Raw genomic sequence first — 19,432 nt, forward strand, 5'->3', positions numbered from 1 at the left:
GTAGACCACTTATTTTCACACAAAAAACACTACTTACAACACCTTTAACCCTTTCCACTGCAGATCATGAAGAACATCTTCCACCAGTCCTTCAACGCCTACAAGACGGACATCGAGCCCCGTCTGAACGACCTGACGCTCCACCACATGCAGTGCAGCCGCCGCCTGTTTGACATCCAGCTGTCTCACCGGCGCGTCAGCGCGGCGTACATCGAGGGAGACAACGTGGCAGTCACAGTGGAGGGGGAGGCGGCGCGCATCCTCAACTTCGACACAGGTATTCACCACACGATTGTCATGGCTAACACTGGAACACAGAACGGAGCGGCGAGAGAGACAGGCAGACAAGCAGAAGGTCCCAATAGAAGGGTGTGTTTGTTGTAGTCCAGGAGTCAGGAGCAGGAGTCAGGAGTCAGGAGCAGGAGTCAGGAGCAGGAGTCAGGAGTCAGGAGCAGGAGTCAGGAGTCAGGAGCAGGAGTCAGGAGCAGGAGGAGGAGTCAGGAGCAGGAGTCAGGAGCAGGAGTCAGGAGCAGGAGGAGGAGTCAGGAGTCAGGAGCAGGAGTCAGGAGTCAGGAGTCAGGAGTCAGGAGCAGGAGTCAGGAGCAGGAGTCAGGAGCAGGAGTCAGGAGCAGGAGGAGGAGTCAGGAGTCAGGAGCAGGAGTCAGGAGCAGGAGTCAGGAGCAGGAGTCAGGAGCAGGAGTCAGGAGTCAGGAGCAGGAGTCAGGAGTCAGGAGCAGGAGTCAGGAGCAGGAGTCAGGAGCAGGAGTCAGGAGCAGAGTCAGGAGTCAGGAGGAGGAGTCAGGAGTCAGGAGGAGGAGTCAGGAGTCAGGAGCAGGAGTCAGGAGCTGGAGTCAGGAGCAGGAGTCAGGAGTCAGGAGTCAGGAGCAGGAGTCAGGAGCAGGAGTCAGGAGCAGGAGTCAGGAGCAGGAGTCAGGAGTCAGGAGCAGGAGTCAGGAGCAGGAGGAGGAGTCAGGAGTCAGGAGCAGGAGTCAGGAGCAGGAGTCAGGAGTCAGGAGCAGGAGTCAGGAGCAGGAGTCAGGAGTCAGGAGCTGGAGTCAGGAGCAGGAGTCAGGAGCAGGAGTCAGGAGCAGGAGTCAGGAGTCAGGAGTCAGGAGCTGGAGTCAGGAGCTGGAGTCAGGAGTCAGGAGCTGGAGTCAGGAGCAGGAGTCAGGAGTCAGGAGTCAGGAGCAGGAGTCAGGAGCAGGAGTCAGGAGCAGGAGTCAGGAGCAGGAGTCAGGAGCAGGAGTCAGGAGTCAGGAGCAGGAGTCAGGAGTCAGGAGCAGGAGTCAGGAGCAGGAGTCAGGAGTCAGGAGCAGGAGTCAGGAGCAGGAGTCAGGAGCAGGAATCAGGAGCAGGAGTCAGGAGCAGGAGTCAGGAGTCAGGAGTCAGGAGCAGGAGTCAGGAGTCAGGAGCAGGAATCAGGAGCAGAGTCAGGAGTCAGGAGCAGGAGTCAGGAGCAGGAGTCAGGAGTCAGGAGCAGGAGTCAGGAGTCAGGAGCAGGAGTCAGGAGTCAGGAGCAGGAGTCAGGAGTCAGGAGCAGGAGTCAGGAGTCAGGAGTCAGGAGCAGGAGTCAGGAGTCAGGAGGAGGAGTCAGGAGCAGGAGTCAGGAGTCAGGAGTCAGGAGTCAGGAGCAGGAGTCAGGAGCAGGAGTCAGGAGTCAGGAGTCAGGAGCAGGAGTCAGGAGTCAGGAGCAGGAGTCAGGAGTCAGGAGCAGGAGTCAGGAGTCAGGAGCAGGAGTCAGGAGTCAGGAGCAGGAGTCAGGAGTCAGGAGCAGGAGTCAGGAGCAGGAGTCAGGAGTCAGGAGTCAGGAGCAGGAGTCAGGAGCAGGAGTCAGGAGTCAGGAGCAGGAGTCAGGCTGGAAACCTGCAGGCAGGTTTTGTTCCCCTGGGGAAATGTGGGCGTCATAGCAGCGTTATTCTAAACCTAGCCGCATTTCTGGCAAGACGCTCTCTGATTGGCCGATGCCTGTTTCTACACTGGTTAAGCTTAGGCACTCTTTAGGAAGTTGGTTAAGGTTAGAGTTTGTCTTAGAGCGTGACGGCAAGTTCTTTTGACGGTTAAGCTTAGGCACTCTTTCGAAGTGGTTAAGGTTAGAGTTTGTCTTAGAGCATGGCGATAGAACGGCAGGTAGTTTGCAGGCTGTTTGACGTGGAAATGGGCAAAGACACAGCTCGTCACGCGATTGGGCAAACGCGTCAGTGGCCAATCAGAGAGCGTCAGTCAGTGCCAATCAGAGAGCGTCTGCCAGAAATGCGGCTAGGTTTAGAAATAACGCGTCATAGCAGCATGGGGAGGGGGGAGGGGAGGTACATGTAAGAATGAATGAATGACCTTTATTTATATAGCACCCTTCACAGCACGAATGCACAGGGTGCTTTACACTACAGCATAACATATAAAAGAATATCTGAAATAAATGACAACAATAACAGACAGCAGTTAAAAACAGTGAACCAAATAAAATAAAATAAAATAAAATAAAATAAAAATAATTTAAATAAAATCATCAGTCAAAACTAAAAACTATAGGAACAGTGAGGACAACGGATGCCTATATATGATCAAAAACCTGTCTGAACATGTGTGTTTTTAGCTGTTTTTTAAAAGAGTTTTCTGAGGGGGCAGTTCGCAGGTCCAGGGGGAGGTTGGGCAGGGTAATAGTAGAAAGACATAAATATAGGCAATACAATTTGATGTGAATATAAAAATATGAGAAACAATAAACAGTCACAAGCAATGCTGACAGACAGTACAGCAATCAAAAATAGAAAAAAGACTAGAGACCCGACTGACTGCGTTTCAGAGTCAGCAACGTGGTCTGGACCAGCTCTTTATGCAGGATGGCAGGGCTAACTGGTGAGAAGGTGACAAACAGCTGGTAGCCTGACTCCTGCACACCTGATTCTAGTCCTGCAATCAGAGAGAGAGAGAGAGAGATGGAGGAATGGGGGTATGGAGGGAGAGAGAGAGAAAGAGGGAGGGAGGGAGGGAGGGGGAAGGACACTGCAGGCTAGCTGGAGTCGTGGGTGAGAGTGAGATGATACAGGGGTGTGACGATGACTCTTACATTTTGATTCGACAGTTAGATTCAACACAATTTGATCAAATTAATTTCTATTTATTATTATTATTTTTTTAAGTGTAATATACTCTACACATGTGACTGGACTGGCTCAGTTTATCATGAATATTGAGTTTTACAGATCGGTGCAGTTGGATTCACATTAATATGAATGCATCATAATGCATAGCTAATTTTTATAGCTCAGTTGTCATCTCAGATCACAGGGGTGGCATGAGAATGGGAATGAAAGTTTGCCACGAATTTGCCATGTTATGATATGATGATATATTATGATATGATGATATGTTATTATTATATAATGATATGTTATTATATAATGATATGTTATGATATGCACATGAGTCACTAGTGACTAGTCCCACATTACGCTGTCCTGCTGACAGACAGAAAAGACAAATAAAGTATGTACCTTGGACATTAATGGTCCCTATTTATAGAGTAGAAAACCATTTCAGAGGGTAGGACATTAATGGTCCCTATTATAGAGTAGAAAACCATTTCAGAGGGTATGTGAGAGAGAGAGAGAATGAGAGAGAGAGAGAGAGAAGAGAGAGAGAGAGAGAGAGAGAGAGAGAGAGAGAGAGAGAGAGAGAGAGAGAGAGAGAGAGAGAGAGAGAGAGAGAGAGAGAGAGAGAGAGAGAGAGAGAGAGAGAGAGAGAGAGAGAGGGGGTGTCTCTCTGAGAGTAGAGGCTGTCTTCTGCACAACTTTCACTTCTATGCATGACCTTGGCTCACAATTTCCCCTCAGATTCTCCTCCCATCACTCCCCTTCTTCTCCTGCTCTTCTCTCTCTCCTCATCTCTTTAATTTTTCTCCCTCTCCTCTCCTCACCCCTCTCATCTCTCCTCATCATTTCTCATCTCCCCTCCCCTCTCCTCTCCTCACCTCTCCTCATATCTTCTCTCATAATTTATCCTCCCCTCTCCTCTCCTCTCCCCCCTCTCCTCTCATGTCCTCCTCTCCTCACCTCTCCTCTCCTCTCCTCTCATCTCCTCTCCTCTCCTCTCCTCTCCTCTCCTCTCCTCTCCTCTCCTCTCCTCTCCTCTCTTCTCCTCTCCTCTCCTCTCCTCTCCCCCCTCTCCTCTCATGTCCTCCTCACCTCTCCTCTCCTCTCCTCTCCTCTCCTCTCCTCTCCTCTCCTCTCCTCTCCTCTCCTCTCCTCTCCTCTCCTCTCCTCTCCTCTCCTCTCCTCTCCCCCCTCTCCTCTCATGTCCTCCTCTCCTCACCTCTCCTCACCTCTCCTCTCCTCTCCTCTCCCCCCTCTCCTCTCATGTCCTCCTCTCCTCTCCTCTCCTCTCCTCTCCTCTCCTCTCCTCTCCTCTCCTCTCCTCTCCTCTCCTCTCCTCTCCTCTCCTCTCTTCTCCTCCTCCTCTCCTCTCCTCTCCTCTCCTCTCCTCTCCTCTCCTCTCCTCTCCTCTCCTCTCCTCTCCTCTCCTCTCCTCTCCTCTCCTCTCCTATCCTCTCCTCTCCTCTCCCCCCTCTCCTCTCATGTCCTCCTCTCCTCACATCTCCTCACCTCTCCTCTCCTCTCCCCCCTCTCCTCTCATGTCCTCCTCTCCTCACCTCTCCTCTCCTCTCCTCTCCTCTCCTCTCCTCTCCTCTCCTCTCCTCTCTTCTCCCATCCTCTCCTCTCCTCACCTCACCTCTCCTCTCCTCTCCTCTCCTCTCCTCTCCTCTCCTCTCCTCTCCTCTCCTCTCCTCTCCTCTCCTCTCCTCTCCTCTCCTCTCCTCTCCTCACCTCTCCTCTCTCCTCCTCTCCTCACCTCTCCTCTCCTCCTCTCCTCTCTCCTCCCCTCTACCCCTCCCCTCCCCTCTCCTCTCCTCCCCTCTCCTCATATCCTCCTCTCCTCCCCTCTCCTCTCCTCTCCTCTCCTCTCCTCTCCTCTCCTCTCCTCTCCTCTCCTCTCCTCTCCTCTCCTCTCCTCTCCTCTCCTCTCCTCTCCTCTCCTCTCCTCTCCTCTCCTCCTCACCTCTCCTCCCCTCTCCTCTCCTCTCCTCTCCTCTCCTCTCCTCTCCTCTCCTCTCCTCTCCTCTCCTCCTCACCTCTCCTCCCCTCTCCTCTCCTCTCCTCTCCTCTCCTCTCCTCTCCTCTACTCTCCTCTCCTCTCCTCTCCTCTCCTCTCCTCTCCTCTCAGGCTGTGGGGTGAACCTGGGCATGCGGGGTCTGGAGTCCCTGGGAACCTTCATCTACCGGACGGCCACGGCTGTGGACCCGAGCGATGTGCTGGAGGCCCTGTCGGCTAAGATCCAACACTCCAGACAGGTGGCAGAGACCTTCAGACAGACGGCCCTGACTCAAACCATGTTTGAGTGACAGCAGGAGAACGGGCCTCAGTCAGACTATGTTTGAGTGACAGCAGGAGGACGGGCCTGACTCAGACCATGTTTGAGTGACAGCAGGAGGACGGGCCTGAGTCAGACCATCTTTGAGTGACAGCAGGAGGACGGGCTCGGACCGTGTTTGAGTGACAGACAGCAGGAGGACGGGCCAGTGGCACAGACCATATTTGAACAACAGCAGGAGGACGGCCCAGGGGATACGTACCATCACCCAGCGGTTTGATGACTGGACAATGACGATGAGAGGTGATGATGATGGAGCATGGCGTTATCACGGTGTGAACCCTGAGCCGATAGGAATAAAAGCATATAACCATAAGTTGAAGGTGCTCAGACCACCAACACAGTCAACACACGATGGGATCATATCCCCCCAGAAACATGCCAATGGATGGAAAGGGAGTAACAACAGACAGGATACTGTTTATACAACTCTGCCTGTAAAAGACAACGGCTGTGTTTTCACTGTGTCCTTCACAACTGTTCCACAGCTGATTTTAGAGGTGCTAGAGGTTTATTGTGATTAGAAGCTACCATAGATTGCCAGAGGTTTATTGTGATTAGAAGCTACCATAGATTGCTAGAGGTTTATTGTGATTAGAAGCTACCATAGATTGCTAGAGGTTTATTGTGATTAGGAGCTACCATAGATTGCTAGAGGTTTATTGTGATTAGAAGCTACCATAGATTGCTAGAGGTTTATTGTGATTAGGAGCTACCATAGATTGCTAGAGGTTTATTGTGATTAGGAGCTGCCATAGATTGCTAGAGGTTTATTGTGATTAGGAGCTACCATAGATTGCTAGAGGCAAGAGGAATAGAGGACTGGGTGACTAAACAGATGAGGACTCTAGCTCTGATTGGCGGCTTGATAATAAAATGATACCAACATCTGTGATTCTTCATCATTTTCCATTGTTCGACTGTATTCAACCATGACTTGTCCGATCAGTGGTGCTGAAGTAAAGGACACTGGATGTTGAGGGTCAGTTTCACTGGACTGTGGCTCAGAACTTCACTGGGAAATGTACTACTGTTGTTATTGCCTTTGTTCTGTGGTGTGCTGTGTGGGCGGTGTCCAGTCTTTCAGGGATATTCATTCATTCAATCTTTATTTCAACTTGAATGTTCATTGAGGGCAAGCCCTCATTTTCAATCTAGTTGAGCGTACATTTATAATAAACACATTATAGATGCAATAAATATACAATAAACAATAGATGCAATCATAATAGTGTTTGTACAATCAATTAAAACAACTGCAGGTTATGGTGGAATGGTTGGTGATCAAGGATCTAAACGGATCTAAACTGACCAAAGGAGACCAAAGTATTGAGCTTTAGAGTTTGTTGTATGATGTTCCACGTGTCGGGAGCACAGAAGCTAAACGCAGAGTTCAGTACAAACTCTAGGTGCTTTAAGTGTGAGCTAGTCATTGGATCGTGTACCATAGGGTCCAGATGTCCACTCCAATAGCGAATCGAGATCATTTGGGCAATCTCAAATGATGGCTTTATATAGAAACAGATGCCATCATGTCAGTATGTTAGGCTTAAGTGTCATTCATGTTTCAGGCCTGCTTCACTAGTTGGATTGGTGTTGGACAGATACACATCAGATGGTTTATTGAGGAGAAAGCCACTCCAAAGTCTCAAGATGAACGAACCCTTTCTCTTCATTTTGTTTGTGTGGATTTGAATGGTTTGATGGTGGGTGGTCCTGAACCCACGTTACCCAGTGTTTGTTCAGTAGAATGAGTCATGTTGTGTTAGAAAAGATTACTCTGCTGTAGGTAAGCAGTATACATGTGTCAAAGATGTTTCTGGCATTTCTCAAAGTTGTTATTGGATGTTTAGTTGTAATTGGAATAGCAACTATACTGTGCACATTATCAACTAAATGTCCACATTAGATTAGATTAAAATATTGTCATTATACAGGTACAGTACAACAAAAATATGTTTGGCATCCAACTAGAGTGCAAATGTAACAGTAAAGTGCAATAGTAATATACAATGTACAGGTGATTAAACTGGGCATAAAACATATAAATTAGTACTACTGAGTAATAGTGCTAATCAGTAAACTTGACTCACTAACGCATCATCAGGTATATTGGCTCAGGTAAAATATATTAGATAAATAAAAAGCGGTTTCAGATTATTCTAGAATCCCAGATTCCTGTTTGAAGTGCCATGAAAGAACTTGACCGTGCCACAAGGTCTCAAGACCATTCAGAATGTATTCTTTCAAGGAAACCTGTACATGTCTATTTGTTTAATAAAATATATATGGTGTTAAATGTGTATTTATGAATGTTTTACACGTACATTCTTCCCTTCCTTTATTATTATTTATTTTTTATTGATCTTTTACCCCCTCCTTTTTCCTCCGATTTTCTCCCATCCCAATGTTTAGTCGTTATGCCAATTCCCAATCCCCTTCCTGGTCGGTCGGTCTGGGAGAGTGGAGGCTATCACGTGCTTCCTCCGACACACGTCTAGCCAATCAACCGCTTCTTTTCACCTGGCAGCGCGGACTCTCACTGAGAGGGTGTAACGTGTGGAAGGATCACACTACCCCCCTTAGATCCTATCCGCGCTGAGCAGGCGCCCCGACCGAACTGTAGGAGTCGCTGTTTACAACGACCCGGACCCACCCCGCCAGCTTTCCCACCCTCTAATACTGCCAATTGTATTAGTGTGAACGGCCAGCCAAGCTGGTGACACGCCGCCGGGAGCTGGATTCGAACAGGTGAATCCAGCGTCTCCGGCGTTGGTGACGAACGCAATCTCCGCTACGCCACCTGACCGCCCCCTCTTCCCTTCCTTTATAATATATTATACTGTTGCAGAGAAACAGGGACACGTCCCCAAGGACTTCAAAATTGCGAGGGTGACTGTAACTGAGGGGTACAATTCCCTGACTGTATTGATAAGTATGGTATCATTAAACCACTACCGCTTTATGTACTTTAACTACTGGCCATACAGTACACGATATCTAAATATGATGAACACTTTCCCACAATGAAATCGGGTCCACACAAAGGTAATAATCAAATATTTAATATATAGCAAAAGGTACATATAATAGTTACTATTACATTTATGATTTGAATGCACTTGTAAGGCAAATGAGTACTCGTAGGCAAATCAACACTGAATGTCCAATCTCTGGTTACGCAGGAAGCAAGTATACAACCTGGCTCTTAGGGAATTAGATCTATGGTACTCTTAATGATATAGCAGGATATTCTGGAAGGGGTCCTCCCGGTTGTAGGCCGGTAGGGGGGGTAGGAGAGCCGTCGGTAGTAGACCGTCTGGTCAACGATATCTAGGGAGACTTCAAGTACAGAAGACAGTGCAGTAGACTCTTGATCCGCAGATGAATACACCTTGGTTCTCTTGTAGGCTGTAGCTCCACAGTGAAGAAGAAGCTAGGCGGCCTCAGTCTCTGAGCGCCGACTCAACTTGACTCCTCTCGGGGGTAAATCCAACACTCACAGGCGTCGGCGATTATCCGCTCCACAAATCACAGTACCAAAGCAAATATATTCCAGCCGCATAGGGCTCAGCAGTCGTCGGGTAGGTAATCCAGTGTACATGTCCCTCGGTCCTCGTCTAGATCTCCTCGGAAGAAAGCGCCATGTGTGGTCGGCCCCAGCCTGGATAAGACTCTAGATAACACGAGGAAGCGTTGGAGATGCTGGTCACTTTAGAACTCTAACCGCACGATGCACCATACACGATAGACTATTATTACTTAATAGAAATACGTCGCACTCGACGGTACAGTGCCAAACTCTGACAATTCAGCTATTAATTCGCACGAGGTCTCAATGCTATTCTAAGGCCAAACAGGCCATACTACACCGCACGCGGTATCGTGGGTGAGGCTTCACGTTCTGTTACTTAGTTGGGTAGAAGGGTAAAGGACTAAGGGTCTTCTACATTTACTTGCGCCATTTTTATATGCACAGTGAACAAATAGTGCCACTCTCCTTTCGGTAGCCGTATTCCTGCGCAGAGCCGGGGCTAGTAGAGACATGTCTCGTCGGTACCATTGAACTTGGCTCCAAGGGGCTTGTCCCCTGGCGCCAGGTCCTTGTCCAATAAGAGAATGAACTATTATGGGCTATAGTAGGCTAAAGGGATATTCCGTGTATATGTACAAGGAATATACAAGGGATATCAAACGATATACAAATACTATTCAATATATATCCATAAATAAATATATATATTCGGTTTAATCTGATCCTTCGTAACAGCCCCTAATTAGTCCCACCTAATTAGCTAAGCAGAGACAGATTAACCGCACTGTCCACTACTCAATGTCCGCTGTGAGGGTCAGTCAGTTCACAAAGTCATGGGGTCATGGTCGTCATCGATAGTATCAGGGAGCCTTGGCAGTTCTATTAGCCTCGCCACGGGTCGGGTGTAGGTCCGCCCTTGGACGAGCACTTCAGCTGCTCGGACCTTTCCATCGGCACCGGAAAGGTGCCAGCCGGCCACATAGCTCGGGGTAGTGACTGGTCGATAATCATGACGACTGTTCCTTCTGTCAAATTGTCTCTCTCTTTTACCCATTTCTGGCGGGTCTGTAGAGACGGTAGGTAGTGGAGTAGGAAGCTGTTCCAAAACTTGTCAGCCAGTACTTGACTGTACCTCCACATTCTTCGGCCGTTCGCTTCTTCAGGCCTATACATTGTCTGGGGTAGCGCGGGGTCCAGCCGCCCCATCAAGAGTGTGTTGGGGGTGACTGGGTCGACATCTGCTACATCACTTGAGACGTAACCGAGGGGCTTTGAGTTCAATACTCCCTCGATCTCCGTGAGGACTGTCATTAGGACTTCTTCCGCCACGGTCTGGGCCCCAAGCACGGCGTACAGGGCTGTCTTTATAGAACGTACTTCTCGTTCCCAAGTTCCACCGAAGTGAGGTGCGTTTGGGGGATTAAACTGGAAGTCAATCTGGGATGGAGCGAGGTGGGTCTTAAGTTCTGGGCCCATAGCTTGGAAGCTCTCTCTCAGCTCTCTTTCTCCGCCTTTGAAGTTTGTCCCGTGATCAGACAATAATGTAGACGGTTTTCCTTTCCGTGATGTGAATCTTCGGAAGGCCATAAGGAATGAGTCTGTGCTCATGGTTGGAAGGAGTTCGATATGTATCGCTCTGGTGGTCATGCATTTGAATACAATACCCCACCGCTTCTCGGTTCCTCTTCCTTTCTTTATATACAGCGGGCCGAAACAGTCCATACCGGTGGAGTGAAAAGGCTTGTCGCCGAGTCGGAGGCGACAGGGAGGTAGGTCAGCCATCCGGGGTATACTGGGCTGGGCTCGCCACTTACGACAGTCTAGACAGGTTCGCTGGAAGCGCCGCACTGCTTCTCTCCCTTGCAGTATCCAATAACGACGTCTGATCTCCGCGAAGACTCTCTCTGCCCCTGCGTGGTGCACATCCTCGTCGTATTTCTTTATGATCAGCTCTGTGACCTTGTGTCGGCTGTTCAAGACTATCGGGTACTTGACGTCATCCGGTAAGTCTGGGGCTCTCCGCAGACGACCACCCACTCTGATGAGATTATGGGCGTCGCTCTCGGGGGCTAGGTGGAGCAGTCTGCTGTCTGATGGGACGGGCTTTGCTCCCTGTAGACAGGCTAGCTCATCGGGGAACGAGTCTCTCTGGGCTCGTTGTAGTAGAAGAAGTTCTGCTTCTTCGTAGTCAGCTGCTGAAATGTCAGTTGTGGGCTGAACCTCTGGGTGGTGCCACAGAAATGTCTTTAGCTGCGCACTCTGTAGGGTGAGGCAATCGTCTATGTCGGGGTCTGTGGAGACAAGTGTGTTCAATCCACAGAACATAGGTTTCTTGTTTTCGGCCTCCTCTTTACTCGCCTCCCGTGGGGTGGGTGTAGGCCACTCTTCTTCCGGGAGCTTGAGGAACTCTGGCCCGTCACTGTAGAGGTTGTGACGGGTGAGGTCATCCAGGGACATTCCCCGGGTGATGACGTCAGCTGGGTTGTGTTTGGTGTCCACATACCTCCAGCTCGCTACTTCTGTTAACTCTTGAATCTCGGTGACTCTGACTCCCACGAAGACCTTGTATCTGCACGAATAAGACCGGATCCATGTGAGTACTGTCGTGGAGTCTGACCACAAGATTGTTCTTTGCACCGGGATGGTGAGTTCACGTTGGATTAACGTGGCGAGCTGCGCTCCTGCTAGGGCTGCGCAGAGCTCTAGACGCGGGATAGATTGTTGCTTTCGTGGGGCTATTCTTGAGCGAGCCAGGATGAAAGCAGTATGTATTTCTCCTCCCTCCTCTCGGGCACGCAAGTAGGCCACCGAACCGTAGGCTACTTCGGAGGCGTCGCTGAATACGTGCAGGTCGATCTTGCATGTCTCTGGCCTCACTGTGGGTGGGAAGTAGCTGCGGCGTATATTAACACCTGGGAGTGAGCGGAGTTCCGTATCCCACTCTCTCCATGTGGATGCAAGGTGTTCGGGTATGGGATCGTCCCAGCCCTGGTCCTTGTCCCATAGCGCTCTTACAATCATCTCTGCCCTGGTGGTGTAAGGTAGAATACATCCCAACGGGTCATATTGTCTGGCGAGTGTTCTGTATACACTCCGTCTGGTGGTCGGTATTGCCGTCGACCTTCCCTGCTCCTTGGTCAGGGGTTTGTGTCTATAATGGAGCGAGTCTGTTTTGAAGCGCCAGACTAGTCCTAGTGTCATTTCTTGGGCTTCTCCTGGGATGGTCGCCATCCAGGTGTCGCTGCTCGCTGCCTTGTCCTCGGGGGAGAGGCTGCGCAATACTGGGGGGTCGCTGCTGGCCCGCTGCCGGAGATCAAAGCCGTCTTTGATCAGGGAGTCGCGGAGCAGCGCACGACGTCGCCAGTCAATTTTCTTTATGTGTCCCGCTGTGATTCGCTTGTTAATCTCAGCGCGGTACACAGCCTCTTGAGCGGGGTCTTTGGCTAGGCGCCGCTCTGTGTTCAATAGATACCGCTCCGTTGCCTCTTTTGTGGCGTGAAAGGTGGGCATTCCCTCTCGCCTCAGGAGTGGAGTTGCGTATCTCATCACTCCGTTGACTGTGACTCTCTTTGTCCCTTGCTCGAGGAGGGCTATAGCGTAAATATCTTCCTTAGAACGAATGTCTTTCTTTTCGTTCTTAAAGGGCATTGTCTCTAGTGTCCATAGCCTCTCGACATGCTGCAGGAGTGTGGTGTCTTCTTCCGTCGCTCTGGAGTGGAGGCAGCTAGTGGCTGCTGTTCGGTTAAGAGACTTGGCGAGGGGGCCTTGTAATGTCCATCCTAGGCGGGTCTCGACTGCTGCAGGACAACCTCTGGGTCCTGTATGGACCCGGTCTATCGGGACTATGAGGTCTGCATGGTCGGAGCCTATCAGCAGGGTCGGGGTGGCACCGTCTATGAGCGGGATAGGGAGTTGACGCAGGTGCACATATTTATCCATCAGCTTGGCGATGGGGTAGGTGTACTGCGATAGTCCTATTTCTTGGCTGGTGAAAGCATTAGTAATCCTATACCGTCTCTCGGGCTGCCCGCTTGCTGCGATAGTGAAGGAGACATTCTCGCCCTTTATCGTCTTTAGATCTCTTCTTATTGTCCGAATCGTCATCTGGTTCTCGCTCCCCCGCAGCCCCAGCTGGGCCGCAGCGGACGCGAGGAGAAGGGTCTTCTCTGACCCGTCATCAAGGATGGCGTAAGTGTCCATGACCTTATCTTGGTAACTCAGTGTTACGCGGACCACCTTTAAGAGCACCTGGGCGCCGCTGCTGCTAGCGGGGTCAATGTACATAACACTTGCCTTTGTGCTGCTGGATGGTGCAGGCTTTCTTCTGTTACTGTCGTGTAGGACATCTAGGTGGGCTCCGTCACACCGACTACACCTCTTCTTGAGGCGGCACTCGGCTGCCATGTGACTGCGCGCACATCGGTAACAGCGCCTGTTGGACTTTATCCAGTGACTCACTTCTTCAGCGGTCATCTTCTTGAACAGGTCACATTGTGACAACCAGTGTTCCTTCTCGCAGTACGGGCACACCATCTTCCACTTCTCTTTCATCGAGGGGGTACTGTGGTTCTTGCTGCTCGGTACTGATTCTGATTGGTGCATGACAGTCACCGATCTTCGGCCATCGTTTGCTCTCCTAGGTCCCTCTCTGGAGCTTGGTGTGCTCCGCACGAACGTATCCAGCCGTAGGCTGCTGACTTCTCTCGCCAGGAAGTCGGCTAGGTCTGGGAGGGATGGCTCGGGACCGTTAGGATCACGGTGGTCTCTTTGCCGCCTGAAGCGCTCCTGTCGGGCGGGCGGCAGCTTCTCTAAAATCCTCTCGACGTTCGAGTTTGCGTATAGTTCGTGCATACCCTTTTCTCGTTGCGCCCCCAGCATCCCTACCAGGGATTGTACTTTGATAGACAGGTCGTCTAGTGAGCGATTGTCTGTTGCTGGGGGTAGGCGGTCAATATGCCTTATCTCTTGTATTACGTAATCCCATATACGTCCATATCTTTGGTCTAGTGCTGCTAGAGCCGCTGTGTATGGGGTAGTAGAGGTGGCATAGGCCAGCGCTATGTTGTGCGCTCTGGGCACTTTCAGGTGCTTCAATAGGATAGCATACTTGTGGCGTTCATCAGCTACATCCACCATCATTGTCTCTAAGCACATCCGTAGCTCCGTGTACTGTGCTCGGTTCTCATGGGTGAAGTCTGGAAACGTCGGTGTGCCAATGTATGACGCCGTGGATGGCTGGCACATCGGTGAGCGTTGGAAGAGAGGCCTCCTGGGCGAGTCTCCTCTTACGCCTCTCGGTGGGCTGGTACCGGCAGGATACCATGGCCCGCTGGTCCAGGTACTATTCCTCGGGACTGGTCGTGCGTCATGCTCACCCGTGAATAGAGTCGGGGGTCTGTAGCGCAGAGCCGCAGGGGTATAGCCTGGGCTGTACTGGACCTCCTGGTCCTGTGGAGTAATGTGCTGCTGTCGGGCTTGACTCTCCTCTTCTCCCTCTTCTTCCTCTGCCAGGTCTTCTAGATCCTGTAGTCGTCTATTTAGCCTCTCCGCGGTGTCCGCTGTTCCTTCCTTGTAGCTGGGTCTCACTTGGACCGGTCGGGGAAGGAGTTTGGAGGGGGGTGTAGGCTCTCTCTGGTGGTCGGGCTCAGGGTCGCTTAATCGGTTAGGGGAGGGTGCCCTTGACCCGTGTCTTGACGAGGCCCTGGAACCCCTTGTGGAGGGAGGGGGTGTTGCCCTGGTGATCAGCTGCTCCATTAGCTGCGCTTGTAGTCTGTCGCGCTCGGCTTGTAGTCTGTCGCGCTCGGCTTCGCGCTGGATGAGAGCGATGTCGCGCTCTGCTTCTCTTTGGGCACCGGCAGCGGCGCGCTGGGCTTCGGCGGCGGCGCGCTGGGCTTCGGCGTGGTCTCTTACCATATTCTCTTCCGTCTGAAGGCGTCTCAGCTCCAGACGTATGCGCTCTTCTTCGCTCCGTTGCTGCGCTTGGAGGCGTTCTCTTTCAATGGTAGAATGTTCGCGCTCGCTAAGCGTCTGTGCTTGGAGTCGTTCGCGCTCCGTAGAGGCTGCTAGGCTGGCGAGGAACGCCTGTGCCAGCATCCTCTCCGCCTCGCTGGGGGAAGACGCTGGTTGAGGTGAGCCGCTCCTGGCAGTACCCGTTGGGGATGCGTTCCCCTGCGGGGAGTCCTGGAGCTCTATCTCCTCGGCGCTCTCCTCATCTTGTTCCGTGCAGAGTTCCATCTCTGGAGGGTTGTCTTCCTCCCGGAGCTCTTGGGGGACTACTTCTTCGGTCTTGGCGGGGGGTAAAGTCGTGTCAGTTCCCTCCTGGTCCCCACCGTGAGCTTGGTCAGTTACATTAGAACCCACTAGGGCCTCTGTGGTCGGGGTATCCTGGTTGATAGGGTCGGACATAATTTTACTTTCTACTTTTACCGCGTTTACCGTTTGTAGAAGACTAGGTAGTATACTGGCAGCGTAATCCTCTAAGTACTGAGGTGGCTGTCGTCTACGCTGCGGGCGTTCTACTTTAGGAGGACCGTTTTGTGGAGTGTTCATCATAGGCCATTTCAATATTAATACCACTATATTAATATTACACTAATTACCCTCCGGCTCAAAGGACCAATTGTAACTGAGGGGTACAATTCCCTGACTGTATTGATAAGTATGGTATCATTAAACCACTACCGCTTTATGTACTTTAACTACTGGCCATACAGTACACGATATCTAAATATGATGAACACTTTCCCACAATGAAATCGGGTCCACACAAAGGTAATAATCAAATATTTAATATATAGCAAAAGGTACATATAATAGTTACTATTACATTTATGATTTGAATGCACTTGTAAGGCAAATGAGTACTCGTAGGCAAATCAACACTGAATGTCCAATCTCTGGTTACGCAGGAAGCAAGTATACAACCTGGCTCTTAGGGAATTAGATCTATGGTACTCTTAATGATATAGCAGGATATTCTGGAAGGGGTCCTCCCGGTTGTAGGCCGGTAGGGGGGGTAGGAGAGCCGTCGGTAGTAGACCGTCTGGTCAACGATATCTAGGGAGACTTCAAGTACAGAAGACAGTGCAGTAGACTCTTGATCCGCAGATGAATACACCTTGGTTCTCTTGTAGGCTGTAGCTCCACAGTGAAGAAGAAGCTAGGCGGCCTCAGTCTCTGAGCGCCGACTCAACTTGACTCCTCTCGGGGGTAAATCCAACACTCACAGGCGTCGGCGATTATCCGCTCCACAAATCACAGTACCAAAGCAAATATATTCCAGCCGCATAGGGCTCAGCAGTCGTCGGGTAGGTAATCCAGTGTACATGTCCCTCGGTCCTCGTCTAGATCTCCTCGGAAGAAAGCGCCATGTGTGGTCGGCCCCAGCCTGGATAAGACTCTAGATAACACGAGGAAGCGTTGGAGATGCTGGTCACTTTAGAACTCTAACCGCACGATGCACCATACACGATAGACTATTATTACTTAATAGAAATACGTCGCACTCGACGGTACAGTGCCAAACTCTGACAATTCAGCTATTAATTCGCACGAGGTCTCAATGCTATTCTAAGGCCAAACAGGCCATACTACACCGCACGCGGTATCGTGGGTGAGGCTTCACGTTCTGTTACTTAGTTGGGTAGAAGGGTAAAGGACTAAGGGTCTTCTACATTTACTTGCGCCATATTTATATGCACGGTGAACAAATAGTGCCACTCTCCTTTCGGTAGCCGTATTCCTGCGCAGAGCCGGGGCTAGTAGAGACATGTCTCGTCGGTACCATTGAACTTGGCTCCAAGGGGCTTGTCCCCTGGCGCCAGGTCCTTGTCCAATAAGAGAATGAACTATTATGGGCTATAGTAGGCTAAAGGGATATTCCGTGTATATGTACAAGGAATATACAAGGGATATCAAACGATATACAAATACTATTCAATATATATCCATAAATAAATATATATATTCGGTTTAATCTGATCCTTCGTAACAGTGACCCCTCTGCACAAAAAGGGCAGCAAATTAGACCCAGGCAACTACCGCCCTGTTTCTATTCTTACCTCCATCTCGAAAGTCATGGAAAAAATAGTCTACGAACAGGTCGAAAAGTACCTAGCGGAAAAAAATCTAATCTACGAATTCTAACTGGTCAGACTACTGCTTGACCTTACTCCTAGAACCCACCTCACCCGTGCCCACTTTGACAACCTAGGATGGCTTAGAGTAGACGATAGAGTACAGCAACTTGCAATGGGCCTGGTCTACAAGATACACTACACGACCAAGGTACCCATGTACATGTCAAAATACTTCCCAAAGGTCAGTGAATACCACGATCACAACACCAGAGGGAGCTCCACGAACGCAATCTCCGCTACGCCACCTGACCGCCCCCTCTTCCCTTCCTTTATAATATATTATACTGTTGCAGAGAAACAGGGACACGTCCCCAAGGACTTCAAAATTGCGAGGGTGACCCCTCTGCACAAAAAGGGCAGCAAATTAGACCCAGGCAACTACCGCCCTGTTTCTATTCTTACCTCCATCTCGAAAGTCATGGAAAAAATAGTCTACGAACAGGTCGAAAAGTACCTAGCGGAAAAAAATCTAATCTACGAATTCCAATCTGGCTTCAGAACATCCCACTCCACTGAAACATGCCTTCTCTATTTGAACGACCACATCAAACAAGAGGTGGATGCGGGCAAATACTGCGGCATGGTCATGCTGGACCTACAAAAGGCCTTCGACACTGTCAATCACTCCTTTCTGATTGACAAGCTAAAAGCAATTGGTTTTGATAGTCTATCAGTGAGCTGGATGCAATCCTACCTTGAGGGGAGAGAACAGATGGTGGCGGTAAACGGTACCCTATCCCCCCCCCCCCTCCCAGTGAGCTGTGGTGTTCCACAAGGAAGCATATTAGGACCGCTACTGTTCCTAATTTATGCAAATGACATGTCGTCAGCTTGTGACTGCAACTTGTTCCTGTTTGTGGACGACTCAGCCCTGCTGGTCTCTGACAAGAACAAGTTACATGTTGAAAAAACCCTCAGCTCGGAACTAGGCAAAATCTGCATATGGCTCGCTGATAACAAACTATCATTACACATGGGCAAAACAGAGTCCATTCTCTTCGGTTCAAATAACAAACTCAGCAAGACGGACGGCTTCTCAGTTACAGTGGGTGACAATATTGCCACAAGGAAAGTGAAATTACCTACCTGGGTTCCATCCTTGAGGCTAATCGTTCCTGTGACAAAATGGCATCCAATGTAATAAAAAAAAGTCAACCAACGAACTCGATTCTTGTACCGGATCTCCTCTCTGGTAAACAAGAATACCCTGAAGACTCTGGCAGGAGCACTCATTCAAGGGTACTACGACTATGCTTGCACCTCATGGTACCAAAGCACCTCAAAGGCGCTAAAAACCAAATTACAAACATCTCAAAACTAACTGGTCAGACTACTGCTTGACCTTACTCCTAGAACCCACCTCACCCCTGCCCACTTTGACAACCTAGGATGGCTTAGAGTAGACGACAGAGTACAGCAACTTGCAATGGGCCTGGTCTACAAGATACACTACACGACCAAGGTACCCATGTACATGTCAAAATACTTCCCAAAGGTCAGTGAATACCACGATCACAACACCAGAGGGAGCTCCACAAATTATGTTAAACCCAGATTTGGCTCAAACAAGGGACTAAACACATTTAGCAATTATGCCACATCAATGTGGAATGCCCTACCCAAAGCTGTAAAGGAATGTGAATCACTACCCACTTTCAAAACCACTCTCAAAGAACACCTACGGGAGACTGCAATTTGAAACTGGCCGCTGTAAATGTCCTAACCCAACCCCCTCCAATGTACAGTAAATTACCAAGTATGGTTTTGTCAATATTCCAATGTACAGTTTTGCTTGTACAGTTGTACAGTGTTCAACACCCACCCACCCCTCCTACCCAACCCCCCCACCCCACCCACCCAACCACCTCCAATGTACAGCCCCCCCACCCACCCAACCCCACCCCACCTACCCAACCTCCTCCAATGTACAGTTTTTACGTCAAATGTATATACTCTCTTTTCTGGACTCTTTTTGTATCACAAACGGTACTGTATTTGCAAATCTGGTATGTCATAAATGTATAGATGTAGCAGTACTGTCTATCTGTATGTCATGTATGTCATATATGTCCTGATGAATTGAAAATAGGGGACCCTGATGTAAACAAGACGGAAGTCTTTCTCTGGTCTGCATCCCCTTAACAATTGTGTGTATTGAGCTGTACTGTATTGTACCCATTCTGCAATCTGTTAATAAAGTTTTCAATCAATCAATCAATCAATCAGACTGGCTTGTTTACGGTCAGAGTTGTGAATGTAGAGCAGTACTCCCCTCTAGTGGTATAAAATGCCTGTTGCACCTGCTTGGCTTCAAACGGTAGCTGCTGTCAT

The 19,432-nt window shown here is 49.9% G+C and overlaps 1 protein-coding gene across 1 annotated transcript in view; it reads left to right on the plus strand.

The window, feature by feature from the left end:
* Window positions 1-5,399, plus strand: part of LOC311245402 (uncharacterized protein) — a gene marked incomplete at both ends in the record, with an annotated part of 45,876 nt that extends 40,477 nt beyond the window's left edge. The window contains 2 exons of the mRNA XM_084335245.1: window positions 64-277; window positions 5,221-5,399. Of these exons, the coding sequence (XP_084191371.1) occupies window positions 64-277; window positions 5,221-5,399 (393 nt within the window). The remainder of the gene's footprint in view (window positions 1-63; window positions 278-5,220) is intronic.
* Between the last annotated feature and the right edge of the window lie 14,033 nt (window positions 5,400-19,432).

This window comes from Notolepis coatsorum (assembly GCF_963971535.1).
Source record: "Notolepis coatsorum genome assembly, chromosome: 18".
NCBI classification, from domain to species: domain Eukaryota; kingdom Metazoa; phylum Chordata; class Actinopteri; order Aulopiformes; family Paralepididae; genus Notolepis; species Notolepis coatsorum.